Source organism: Struthio camelus, chromosome 3 (assembly GCF_040807025.1).
Source record: "Struthio camelus isolate bStrCam1 chromosome 3, bStrCam1.hap1, whole genome shotgun sequence".
NCBI lineage: Eukaryota > Metazoa > Chordata > Aves > Struthioniformes > Struthionidae > Struthio > Struthio camelus.
In genome coordinates this window covers 24,200,886-24,214,785 of record NC_090944.1, presented here as the reverse complement: position 1 = coordinate 24,214,785, position 13,900 = coordinate 24,200,886, and the positions used below count along the sequence as shown (strand labels likewise).

General features: G+C 44.8%; 1 protein-coding gene across 2 annotated transcripts; it reads right to left on the bottom strand.

Moving 5' to 3' along the window:
- Positions 1–2,463: 2,463 nt before the first annotated feature.
- Positions 2,464–10,862, bottom strand: ODC1 (ornithine decarboxylase 1). 2 transcript variants are annotated; one of them, XM_068937185.1, is made up of 11 exons: positions 10,502–10,862; positions 7,398–7,543; positions 7,069–7,242; positions 6,729–6,901; positions 6,301–6,435; positions 6,069–6,150; positions 5,660–5,743; positions 4,236–4,398; positions 4,047–4,159; positions 3,536–3,750; positions 2,464–2,945 (listed from the first exon to the last, which is right to left on the bottom strand). In XM_068937185.1, exons 2-11 carry the CDS (start codon positions 7,497–7,499, stop codon positions 2,804–2,806), a joined length of 1,383 nt encoding a protein of 460 aa, XP_068793286.1. In that variant the 5' UTR covers positions 7,500–7,543; positions 10,502–10,862; the 3' UTR covers positions 2,464–2,803. The 2 variants fall into 2 exon arrangements, with proteins under 2 accessions (XP_068793286.1, XP_068793287.1); XM_068937186.1 differs by lacking the exon at positions 10,502–10,862 and adding an exon at positions 10,131–10,436.
- Positions 10,863–13,900: the final 3,038 nt, after the last annotated feature.

Below are 13,900 nucleotides of genomic sequence, written 5' to 3'. Positions count from 1 at the left end.
AAGGGCCGTGAACATAAACTGTTTTTTGGCTATCATCAGTTTGGTGCTTGCTTATTACATCTTTGCTGTGCTACATGGTGGTCCAGCTCGCACTACTAAACATATTCCCAGGTAGGGAACTAAGGACTCCCCAAAGTCAGGCTAGCCTTTACTGTGCGACCGATTCCTGCACTTGGAGCACGTTAACATGAATAAAAAAGCCTAAGCGGAGCACTAAGATTCCATGGAAGCCAGCTGTGAGATGAAGAAAAAAATATTTATTATATTTAAGCATCCCAAAGCCCAGAACATCTGCTCATCATAGCTCCAAGTTAAAATGAGAAACTTGTATCATGCTTAAACACACATATCATTGCAAAGATTGATTACAAGTACTAGCCAGTCAGCTCACTCTCACCTCTTAGTGATGAACTACCCAGTTCAAGATTGTGAAAGTGCAAAATCCATTCTTTTTTTTTTTTTTTAAATAGACGTTAGCAATTCCTTTCAAGAACCAGGGATTTTTTCCTGATTTAGATGTGGTTTACAGAGCATCAGCTGAGGCTATGACATAGAAGAGGAAGGTAGGGAAGAACTGAGGTCAGCTACATCTGTTTTGGGGAACGTAACTAAGTTAATCAAAACATCTTAACAAGTAGCCACTGTCCCGGCCTCCAGATGAGAGAAACAGATGTAAATTTTTATCTTTTTCTTTTTTTTTAAGACAAAGTAGATTAAAATAGGTAAAATGAACCAATCAAGATAACTGCAAATCGAGAAATCAACCACCTGCCTGCCAAATTCCCCTCAGGCACTTTACTAATTAGCCTCCACAAGTGATCATACTCAAGCTGCCTGCTGGGAATGGCCTTGACTGCTGTGAGTCAAGGTAGCCAGATTTGTGCCAGTTGCCCATCAGGGCAAGAGAACAAGCCCTGGTGCTATTTACTAGTATAGGTGCTATCCCTGAAGGTCTCATGAGAGCTGTAGTCCTTTCTGCCTCAACTGTCCATAGCCTTCAAATAGACCCTGCTGGAACAACCGCTGTCTCTTCTAGAAGAATGTAGAGCTTTTAGTATTTTTTCTATATATCTGCTAAATTTTCCTCCATAGCTTGCTTTCATGCAAAAAGTTATTAAGCAGCCTTATGAACTTGGAGAAGCTAAAAAAAAAAAAAAAAAAAAATCCCTCATTTGGTTGCAGGGAGTTTCTTTGAAATTAGACACAGGCTATTACTCCACCATGTATATGATGTATATGTATCAAAGTTTTCTCCAGTATAGTTCAGGAGCCAAACATCTGGCACTTTTTTTTTTTTTTTTTTGTATGTGTGAGAACAAAGGCAAGTGCTATTTCACTATCTTGAAACTAGGAGTGGAGCAACCTCAAAAAGTGATCAATGCAGATGCTTCAAGAAAATCAGGAATGAGATCATATAGTTGCTTGTTTACTTAACCAGTTTTCAGATGAGCGAAGATTTTAATCTCAGCTGAGAGCACAGAACAAAGGTTAAACGTTCAGTCTGCCACAGCTGCTAGCACCTGTGAAGGAGATTCCATTTCTCATTTTACTGGAGATACTGTTTCTACTAGCAATGTTACTTTTTTGCAATTTTAGCGTAACAATTGGCAGCAAATCGCCATCAGATGAAGTAAATGAAAGAATACTCTACTTCATTAAGTAGATTTATTCATTTCATCATCAAGAGAGCCCATGCTAGCTAATTTAGTTTGCAGTTTACTACTTAGCCAGTTAAACTTCAGTCTCTGGATTAAATGTGATCATAACTGACACAATCATGTGTATTTTCATGAGATCAAGTAAAAGCTTTTAATTATAGCGTATGGGCAAAGGATGCAGTGTCCTTTTCTCCTTCCTTGAATCAATCATTTTATCCTAGTCCCCCTAGGCAACAGTGGTCAGACAGAAATATTAAACAGCCACATCATGTTCCAGTATCTTAGTCTTCCCCATTAGACATTTTATACCTTGCATATTTAACAAGCAATGTTTCTGCAGTAGCCATTGAGGCCTACTGTGTGGCTTTTCCCTCATATTAATGACTAGATGCGTTCCAACAGCCAGCAAACAGTACTTTATTGCAGCTGACTAGACATGAATAGTAACTGCACTACACCGAGCAGTTTACTGTATTAATGCCTTGTGTATAAGTCACACTGATGTGATCCTATGAGAATCTATGCAATCTTAGATTTGCTACTAGTCAAGCTTTCTCCATCATACATGATGAAAGACAAGTTATTTCCCCCTATCCATTAAGAAGTTCCTTCACTAGAAGTTACCTGAAGAAACACTTGGCAGGGGCCCAGGGAAGATGGAAATCGTCTTATTCTGCCATTCACATTAGGGTAGATAAGAGCCTCTTAACACAAGGTCACTGCTGTAGAGCAACTCCTGCTCTTATGTGCTAGAAGAGTCATTCATGATAGACACATGTTCTAGATGTTAACAGGACACAAGCAGTTATTTCAATATACTTTATTTTAAAACCGGTAGGTCACAAACACTAAGCTTAGCCCATTCTGCCATACACAAGCTACAAATACTTGTTTGACAGTTGAGGGTCAGTCTTTAGTAGCATATGTGAAAAGTGAATAAAAATCCATATAAAACAATATTCAAATAGTTTCCATAGGAACACAGATAAATGTGACCCCCATCTCCTAGTCATTTATTTTGTTGCATTTATGCCAAATCTAAACTTTTAAAGAAAACTTTAAAATTTCTAGCAAGAATTAAGTTAATGGTCCCCCAAATACCCTAAATTCAATGACTAAACTTGCAGTTAGTTACTAAATATTATCTATACATTAATACTAGCTGAAGCACAAGTTGCTGGATATTCAATTCCGCTTTCCCAGGCACAAGAGAGTGGCAAAGTAGTAACATCCTGCTCCTCCACTTCAGCTAGGAACCCCTGCTCCTTAATCTGTTGCATTAATTGCCTAGAAAAAAAAAGTAGAAGTCAAGAGTATTTCATTACAATGAGCTACAAAGTAGTTAGGCAAAGTATTTTGGTTACTGCCTGTGTGCTAGAGTACAAAACCAATTTACTCATCTGCACCTAACTGTAGCTGCACTTGTACACCATGTACTATACAGATTTAATGACTTAAGTCATTAGGCTCAGAATTTCAGACCCACATCACTGACTGTCCCTTACCCTTTATCTTCACATTCTTAGATAACTTGAATAAAGTAAAAGAATAACAGACCAGCACTATAAGGGAGCACACCAGCGAGAACCATTTAACTTCCTTCATACTCAGATGAGAGTTGTAACAAAAAGACAAGCTCAAAGAGAAGAACTTAATCAGACCTAACTAATGTACACTGCATGCAGTGCAAGAATTTGTGGCACTACGGTGCCCTACTTCTATGCTACCTTTTATTTAGACATATGTTGTACTGCCTCCCAGCAGGTACATGTAAGCAGTAACGTCATGATTGTTCTAAGCGTGCAGCAAAAAACTTTAGAGGCATTTGCTTTTCTTCATGCCACAATGAAGTTTAAGACGACGCTTAATTTACTAACCATGCTGGTCTTGACATCACATAGTATATTGTTGGCCTCTGAAATCCATTGAAAGTAGAAGCTGCTGCAACAGTATAGGCACCCATGTTTTCAAACAGAATCCAATCACCAACGTGCAACTCCGGCATATTAAAACGCTCAACAATACGATCTAGGCCATCACATGTTGGTCCCCATATGCTGCAGGAATAGCAACTGTCATCTGGCTTAGGTCTCTAGAGAACAGAAGTCAAGTAGTTAGTCTGACAACCAAAACAGAGCTTCTAGAAGTAATATCATCCTTAAGTCTGAGAAGTGTAGCACTTTTTTTTTTTTTTTTTTAAAAGAGGGAAAAGCTGCTCTCAGGTTCTTTCCCCCCTTGACTTTGAGTTAGTTCCACTGCATGCTTTATAGCCAAGATTTGGCACCTGACTGATATGGAGGGAGCAGTGAACAAAAAGTGACTATCATGAAGAGGATTTTGCTATGTAAGTGTTTAGCATGTGATGCTTTTGGAATATAATTCATATACCTTTTGCAGAACTGGTTTAACATGTGCATGATCATACAAGATGCAGTTGAATGATCCATACACTCCATCATTCACATAGTACATGAGAGTTTTGTCATTTGCATCGTCTTCATCTGAAAGAGTCGAAACACCAGTAAGCGTTTGGAAAGAAATACACTTGACTAGAAGATTAAGTCTTGATTTACATACCATCAGAACCCGTTTGCTCCTTTAATACAACTTTTTTTGCAATTATGTTGACTGCCAGTGTGAAAGCTGATGCAACATAGTATCTTCCTGGCTCTGCAATAATATTTATTCCAGAATCCAAGGGAAAGTATTTATCCAGTGCTGGATTGATTACACTTGTGATCTAGGGAGTAGCAAGTTACACACATTAGTTAATGAGATGTAGAACAAAGTCAGACTTATACAATTGACCTAGCATATCACTGAGCATATAACTAACCATTCACACATTCTAATCGCTATTGATTGCCTTTGCTTTATTTCATATTCAGTTTTATTGGTTTAGGACAAAGGTTCTATAAGACAATGAAAGCAGATAAGGCTTCGGGCTTAAAAACTTAGGTGACCAAACAGCTCACGTTTAAGTCTAAAAGTCACCTCTCCTAGAGTCCTTAAATAAACATTAATCTCCTTTAAGTCTCCACACTTCAACAGCTGACTCCTAGTTCACTTGTACTCTACTTTTCACACAATATCCCTCTGTTCACCATATTCTAAAGTAGTGATTCAGAGGATGTTAAGACTCCAAAAGGTTTCGGTCATCACCTTTGAAATTCAGTTGCCTTTATGAACACAGAATCATTTCCAAGCTGTGAAGATATCAGTGACTATTAAGCTGGCTCCAACTGTAGCATTACTGCATTTGGCTCCATGGCATAATACCAGTGCCCAGTTGTTCCTAATAGTTTGTATCAGCCAATACTACACTAGGAGAGGCCAGGCTTCATTAAGAGGTACTACACAGGTGAGGCAACACTAGTCCACGTTATTAACAAAAGCCTCACTTTGTAACACTACTATAGATTTGCAGGTGCTCTGACAGCGTTATAGATGGAAGTCCTGTTAATCCTCGGCCATCTCTCTTCTTCCAAAAGAGGAAGCATTTTTGTGCATTCTCAGATTGGAGAACTGATCAGTTAAAATAACCTAGAAAATTGGCTCTAAACCAGATCAGAACCCTCATCCAGTTTACTGCTTTAATGCTAATGCCACCCAGAAGGATAATATGGGGCAGGACCACTTTTTCCACTCCATCTGCTCTACAGAGCACCTGAACTATGGAAGTGACATCCCCAATTGGAAGTCTGACAGTAGGCACCAAGTCCCCACTTAAAGCTTACTTTAGAAGTTTTGTTTTCTCTGCATGATTATCTATTCAATTAGCTAGACATCTAACAGGTTGATTGCATTTTCAGTTTTTTGATACTTTCTCTTCTGTTCTTCTAAATTTGGTTTACGATCACACAGATAGATTTACAAACGTGTCTGCATACCGATATAAAAGCAAGATTTTTATATTTATATTTAACTCATATAAACATTCAAGATGAACGAGTCTACAAGAAAAGATTCTACAACCTGACAAGATGTTAACAAAGCTATACCTCTTCAAATTTAAGCTTGACATCCTCAGAACCAGGGAAGCCACCACCAATATCAAGCAGATGCATATTGAAGCCAAGTTCAGCCTGAAATGAGATTAAATGGAACAGTGTTAAGAAAGTATTCTTAGTTTATCATCTTAAGTTAACAGGTAATGTCAAGTCACTTCATTAACACTTAAAGAACACGAACTAATTCATCAAGTTCCAGTAATAGTCGCTTGGGTTTCAGATGCTGATTTTAATGCATCTGCTGGTCAAAGCAAGCCATCAAGACTTCAAAAACCCCAACAACATGAAGCTAACAACTTAACTAGCTTTAACCCCTTCCCTTGCACAGTTATTCTGCCTTTGATTCAGTTTTGCCACAAGAGTTCACTAGCAGTGCCAGAGGAAGTATATCTATACTTACTCCCATATCAAACACACAGCGGGCATCAGAAATGGCTTGAACAAACGTCTCCGGGTCCGTACATCCGCTTCCAACGTGGAAGCTAGGATAAAGATACAAAATATCAGTTGCCATTTGGTAACTTGAGTGAAGTTTATACAAAACAAGTCTCAACATGCATCTCTACTATCAGGTATACCATTTGAAGAAAGCTGCTCTAATACGAGTATATGTTTGGATACAATCAACTCACCTAACTCCAACGATGGCAAGGTCAAGTTCTTTTGCACGCTCCAGAAGCAGCCTGCTAGTCTTAAGGGTAGCTCCAAATTTAACACTCAGACGACAAACTGCTTTGGAATCATCAGTTGTGATGCGCAAGACTAACCTAGAAATAGGAAAAAAGGGGGTTCATAAGACCTAATATAGAAAATATCATTATCAGGCAGGTATGACCTTAGACTGAAGATCAAACTTAAAATAAGCACGCTTTCTTGTCTGTTTCCTCCTAATGTGCCAGTAAGCCATACAGGATTAGATTTCAGTGGTTAAAAGCAGGTTCATTTTCTCTTAAGTTTTGCATCACGTCCGTCCTAACTAATGAAGGACAAGTTTCAAATAACAGCAGATGTTTTTAGTAACGAGAGAACTCAAGTAAGAATTATAGAGCAACTAACTTACTTGGCTTTTGGATGGGCCCTTGCAACTTTCATTAGTTCTACTTCACTATCAAAAGTCATCATCTGTACACCACTGCTGGCAGCATGCTTGATTTGAGATATTTGTTTGCAGGGATTTGCATATATTATTCGCTCAGGAGGTACACCAATACTCTGTACCAGCTGTATTTCAGTCTGAAGAAAGAACAGGTTACGCTCATGAGAGATATTCCTTCTTTTTAGATGGATGATCAAATTAATCATTAAAATAGAGATGATAGCGTTTGATTATGCTTAACTATTCAGATTTACAAGATGCATTCAAATATACATACTAACACTCAGAACACTTAAGGTCTTACCTTACTGGCACAATCAAATCCTGCACCAAGAGCAGCAAGTGTCTTCACTATAGCTTTGCTATCATTACACTTTACAGCATAGAAAGGGGTTACCCGAGGAAGAGCTTTATGCCATCGCATGTGCTTCTTTAAAATATCCCCAAGGTCAGCAACATAGAAGGCATCTTTATCATCCTAGAACAAACGGATACGCAAACAATGGATAACAGAGCAAGCTTAAAGGTCAAACATTTGACAAGATTGCCTTGCAGAAGTTCTGTAAAGGCAACTGCTCTGTTTAACATAAATCTGTAGCATCATGAAAGCAGTCATTTTCCTGTCATACTTACAGAAGATGACACTTCATTTATTTTTTGGTCGAGGATATCCTTGGCAGTAAAGCCTTCATCAAGGAAGGTGAATTCAAATTCTTCATTGCTGAAGCTGCTCATGATTTCTTAGATTTCAGGTTTATGTCAAAGGATTGAAGTACAAACTGTTGAGCCAAAAAGCATTGGTTAGTTCATTCTAATTCATATGGTGATTATATAATCAAATTATGACCATTACAGTGATATGATTCATACAGTGATCGTTTTGACAGCAGCACAGAGTAGAAACTCACGGATGACAGATCAGATTTAATGAGAACCAAGGAGATGCCCCACAAAAAAGTCTTACTAGAGTCAAGGCAAGTTATGCTCTGTTCAGCAACTGAACAATGTTGTGCTGAACCGACTCAAAGAAGAAAGTAAAATACTTTCAGATATTAACATAATTCTCTGGAAGTTCTTTTTTCTGACATCTCTTAAGCACCTACTTAATACAGCAGCTCACTAGTCTCTGGAAAAATGGTTTAAACATTGCTACAAATAGAATTTGAATATGTTACTGACCTCTTAACAATGACAGTCACTAGGTGAGAGTTCAGCATCTAGATTCTCACTACAGTTCAGATTAAGCATAAACCAGCCAAGAGATCAGGGCTTTCCCCGAAGTTACTCTGTTGGCTATTAGGGCTTCCCTGTTCTATCTACGACCTCCCGGCTACATAAAGCGAAAACTTCATCTGTCAGGAGCAGCAGATACATGCTAATTGTGGTCTGCAGACACATAAAAGTCTTAACAGTGATTTCAATTAACAGTTGTAACAGCATTTTACAGTAGTCCATAAATCGTTGTGTTTAACAAGTCTACTGGCCAAGGAAAGCCTCTGAGAACCTGAACTAAAGCACACCCCTTTGCCATCCAAAACCCGTGAAGCCCATGGCAACGTACGTGGGTCATTCATTTAATAAGCTAGTCCAAATACAGAACGACTGTCTACTCAATTAAGCTGTTCAGCAGAAATGTGCGCTACAAGCCCAAAGACGTCAACATTGCAAGTGACTCACAGGGAAGATATGGTTTCAAGTAACTTAGTCCGGCAGCCCTCTGCCTTCCCTCAGCTTTTTTAACACTTAATTTAGTCATATAGATTAGGACTGAAAAATTATGCCATGCATAAGCTATTCACTAACATTTTTAGTTACATTACTGTTCCCATTGTTTTCAGAAAGGCTGTTTATAGAAGAAAACAGATTATCTTTCTTAAGTTTTATACCTTTTACAGATTAAAAAGGTTCTAAGAGCAAACGAATCATGCAATTCATTCACCATGTATACTACAAACATCTATCTACTGAGAGACTAAAAAAAAAAAACCAGCAGTTGCACCACTTCATTTCAGCTTTCAGAAACATATGGTACCAAGGACAGAAAACATGGCACTTGAGCAGGAACAAGTGACAAGGAATACTTGCATCTTCTGATCATTTCTCACTGCTCAGACAAAGCAAATTTGAGATTCAAACTAGATTAAGCTTAAACTCTAATGAAATAAACCTCAGCTACTCATTAACTCTCATTCTCCCCTGCTCTCATTCACATGCACTGTTAATTCTCCCAGAAGCTGGATTAGCTCTTCTCTTAAAAGCCTCTTTGAAAGAATCCTAAGAGACAACAAACCAAATAGCTCTCAGCAAGCTGTTCTAGTAATTGTTACTGGAGGGAACCTGCATCTTACTGTAGGATGATTTCAACAAGATCTAGTTATGCAGAAAGCAGTTCAGGCATTTTTAACTGCAGTTAAAGGAACTGAACACCATCAGGAAGAATTTAGTTTATCCTCAATTACCTCACCTATGCAGAGAGCTGCATGAAATACAGTTTTCCTTTTAACTTCTAAAATGGGAGGTACTTTTACTAGTCACAGCAGATCTATTCTAGCAATAACTTCTATTTAGAAGTTCTCACAAGTCTTCATTTGTGAGCTTACCATCTCCAACTTATAGCACAATTTTAACTACGCTTACATACAGAACATAGACAGTACATGATCATGCACAAGCAAACGATAGCTTTCCAGTTTATATTTCTATATGAATCACGTGCAAAGTGTCTACAGCTTCCCAGAAGAAAGGCAATTTGAGCTCATTTAGAAGTTACTCTCCAGAACATTCCCTTATTCAGAAGCTCTATTTAGACACAGCTGAGTCATGCCTGCAGGTTTTTTGGTCAAATACCAAAGCATATGTCTAGAAAAGGAGCCGGAGGCACCCCCGACCCTGGAGTCGGCAGACTGTGGCTCCCTCCTATTGGGAAGGAAACGACCGGTTGATCTGTTCTTAGTGTGACTACTTTTTCCCTGAAACTTACAGCCCTTTAGGAAAGTCAGCTTCCCGATTCGGGCTGGGTTTTGTGATCCGGCTCGGGAGTGGGGCACAATGAATTCTCCAGCCCCCGCTACTGAAGCGCCCCAAGGGGCCATTTCAGTTTGGCTTCCAGGCCCGTCACTTTTGGGGGGGGGGGGGGGGGCCGCCTTTACTAGGGACTACTACATCGTGCCAGTCTCGACCTCCCCTCCCCCCTACCGAGATCGCCAGAGGAACAAGCAGCCGGTTGCCTCTCCGCAGGAGGCAAAGGCTCCGGCCTCAGCACAGGGCTCACGTGGGTGTGTTTGGGGAAGCGCCCCGCGCCAGGGCGCCGAGCTGCCTTGCGTAAGGGTGAACAAGGGCGCCCCGAGCCATGTTCCTGCCACGCACCTGCCTCTCCGCACCCCGGAAACAGCCCGGCGGCCACGGCGGGGCCGTCCCCTCCCCCGCTCCCGGGAGGCGCCGCCAACAGCTTCCCAAGTAAGCTGGCCTGACCCGTTTGCGGCCGCCCCGGAGCTTGCCTCCTCCCCGCCCGCTTGGCTAGGGGATTCCCCGGGCGCCGAGGGAGGCCCCGTGCCCGGCGGGAAGAGCCGGCTCGCAGCCCAGGCCGCTTGGCAGCGGCCCCGGAGACACGTGGCTGCGCGCCGGCCGGCTTCCGCCGCGCGCGCGCCTGCCTTCCCCGCCGCGCCAACCGCCGCGCGCCCGCGCCGCTCCCTTCCCCCGCCCCGCCCGACACACCCCTCGGCCGCCGCTCGCCTCACCTCGGGCAGCGACGGCCGGAGCCGCTGTCAAGCCTCGCCGGCGGCCGCCGCCTCCTCCTCCTGCTGCTGCTCCGGGCCGGGCCGGGCGCGGAAAGCTGCCGGGGCGGAGGCGCCCTGCCGCCTGGGAAGGAGCGGAGCGGAGCGGGCGAGCTGCCGTGGCTGACAAAGCTTCACCGCGGCCGCCCCGCTCCGATATATAGAGCCGGCGTCGCTATGGCAACGCACCAGCTTAAACCAGCCCTGATCGGCTTGGACTGGGTAGAGGCGGCGGCGGCGGCGGTCAGCGGCTATTGTGACGTCGCCGCCTGCTTACACGCAACGCGGCGCCCCGCCTTTCGCTGGCCGGCGCCCCGCCCCTTGTGGTGCGCTGAGCGCGTCGGGCCTCCGGGCGGCTCCGCGCCGCCCGCTCCCGCGCTGGCCCCGGCCCCGGCCCCGCCGGGCGGCTGGGAGCGTAGCCCCGTGCCGCTGCGCTGAAACCTGCTCGCCGCTGCCGCTGAGCCACCGGTTTGGCTGTTAGCGCAAAGAGAGAACATGTTTTGCTCCTGCCTGCTGTCTTCCTGGCGGTGGGCACCTGTGACCCGAGCCTTGGGCCTCTCTTGTGCCCTAGCTGGGCCCTTGCAGTGCCCTGCATGCGCGGTGCCTGGCAGTACTGTTCCCTTCCGTTACGGTCGGAAGGAGAGATCCCACTGTATGCCCGACCCTGCGCAGCCGGGCTGCGCGCGTCTGAGGGGCAGCGCGTGCCCGAACCTTTAACTGGGGTAATACCTGGGAGGAAACTCGTCCCTTCGGGAGGCCACCTCCTGCCCTGATGCCAGCAGGTGCAGGGACATCACTGCCCCGTCCCTGCAAAATTACCGCTTTGATCCTGCGCTCAGCAACATGAAGAGAAGGAGAAAAAGTACGTGTTGCTTAAAATAAAAACAGGTGGTGGTATCCGGCAGGAGCTTCGCCGGGGGGGCAGGGAGGGGTCACTTGTCTTAGTAAGAGCAGTACCCCCTACAAACGCCAGTGACCCTTTCGGCAGACGCCACAGGAAGGAAATGTGGGGCTGCTGCCGAGCCAGCTTGCTGGGAGCCAGGTAATTCCCTGTCCGTTGGTGGCCGTGCACGTGCTGCCCCTCCGCCACCACTGCCCACGCGGCGACGGTGTCACGCCACTCTCGGCCCACGTGGCGACGGTGTCGTGCTACCCTCGGCCCGCGTGGTGTGAGCGTCACGCCACCCTTGGCCCGAGTGGTGTGAGCATCACAGCACCCTCGGCCTGCGCGGTGCGGGTGACACATCAGTCTCAGCGCGAGCAGTGTCCCGAGGAAGCAGGCTGGCCGGGACATCCCTCCGCTCCCGAGGCCGTCCCCCCACGCGGTGGCTCTGCGAGGGGCCGGGGGACGGCGAGGACTATGCAAGAACCCCTTGAAGTCCAGAAATAAAGCAAAGCCCTAAGATGCAGCAGATAGCAAGCGGAAGGGAAGCTGGGCCACAGCCAAGAGAAAGAAATGTCTGGGGGCAGAGCTGGCTTTGCTTAAAATAATTAAATGGAAGAAGGAATAAAAGCTCCTCAAAGATATAAAACAATATTTAGCGCGAGGGTATGTGGCCGCACACACAGGCACAAATTGGGGAAGGTTTTCTAAATAATAGAAAGCAGGCGGTAGGGAAAACCGTCGCAGTTTGTGACATGCACGTCAGTGTGTTTCCAAAGCGTTGCCTATTCCTGTTGCTGTGCAAGTGCCGCGTGCATCAAGATAATTCATTGCAAATCCAGAAAAGTTGAAATGTCCCCCCTGGCGGTGAGCGGGAGCAACAACAGTGACTGAAAGTCTGGAAATACCACTCCGCGGATGGCACCTTCAGCCCCTGGAGATCCCGGTCACCGCGCCTCCAACCTGACCTTTGTTCAGGGAGAGGGATGCTACAAAAGCAGTTGCTGGATGGGGAGGCGAGATGAGGAGAAGGCATCAGTTCTGCTGAAATACTTATATTAGGATATATGGAGGAGCAATTGAGTCTGGTGAGTGAAAGCGGAGACAAGCTGGACGGGTCCCCGGGAAAAAGGCAGCAATAACCACACCGGCATGTAATTATCTGAGGAACTGACTCATCCATTAGTTGTTTGTAGGTGACTAATAGTGATGTTATATCAGCTGCTTAAAAAAATGAAAATTGCCGGCATGTTTTACCCCTCTCCCGGGTTCTGTCTGTGGATGCTCCTAGGGAGCTGTTGGTGGGAAGTGCTGCTCATGTGTAGCGTCAGGTCTGGAGGTAGGTGCTGTGATATAGGGGGACGACAGGGTCTGTAACCCAGACCTGTCACACGGCAGCTCTGTGTCCGGTCCTGCAGAGGTGCCCTGCTCCCCATGGTGTGTGCCACCCTGAGGTGACCCACGATATGCCTTAGATGAGAGCATGGAGGCACTTTCTTCCCTGCCACTGCCAGGGTGCCAGGGTACCAAGGACCTGGACAGCTGCTTGAAAGCAGCTGAGAAGTTGCACTGGTCAGCGGCAGTAGAGCAGAGCAATAGCACTAGCCCAAATCCTGCGGGCAAAGAGCAAATAAAACCTTACAAAATTCCCTTGCAATCACCACCAAGCTTTACCTACATTACATGAAGCAGTTGCATGGGCCGAAGATGTTTTCCAGAAGAGGGCACTGGAAAAACATTTGTGGACAGGCAGCTGTGACCACATATTCCTCACGTTTCCCCTCCTTGCTTTCTCCTCAAGCAGGGCCCTGGATGCTCGCAAGAGAGAGGGCATCAGAGGATTATTTGGCTGCTGGATTGCAGTTGTCTCCTACATCTTTGGAAGCAGAAACCTCTCTGTCCACATCTATCCATGCCCAGCAGTCCCAGGGTCCTGCCTGCTGAGCAACGGGATCTCACAGCTCTCACTGAACTCTGAATCCAGCAGGAGCTTGAGCTGAAACCATGTTCCTCAGCAGGGTGAAATGGCAGCATCCAGCCAAGCTCTTCTTCACCTGTGTCCTCCCCGCGGTGATGTGTGCCACCAGCATGTGCCGCACAGAGGGGTCTCAGCAGGATCTGAGTCCGGGCTCTGCTTCAGTCCCTGGCCTTTGCATGGGCACATTTGTGAAAGCTCACAAAACCAGTCTATGTGCAAACAGAAATATCAGTGTGGGTCAGTGAAACCCAGTTCAGCACAGTTAGCATACTATAAATAACAATAACTTTTATTTTCTTCCTTTCAGTTTATGAACGAAAGACATTTTGGCCCTGGCACAGAGAAAACAGCTATAAATTATGCCAGTCATTCAAAAGATGTCATTAGAGGAAACAAAGTATTTCCAGGATACATTTTTGCCATCCTTTTTTACACATTTTCAAGGGGGTTGAATACAATTTCTTGCGCTCAGTGCTACAAATAGGATGTTGCATGTTCTTGA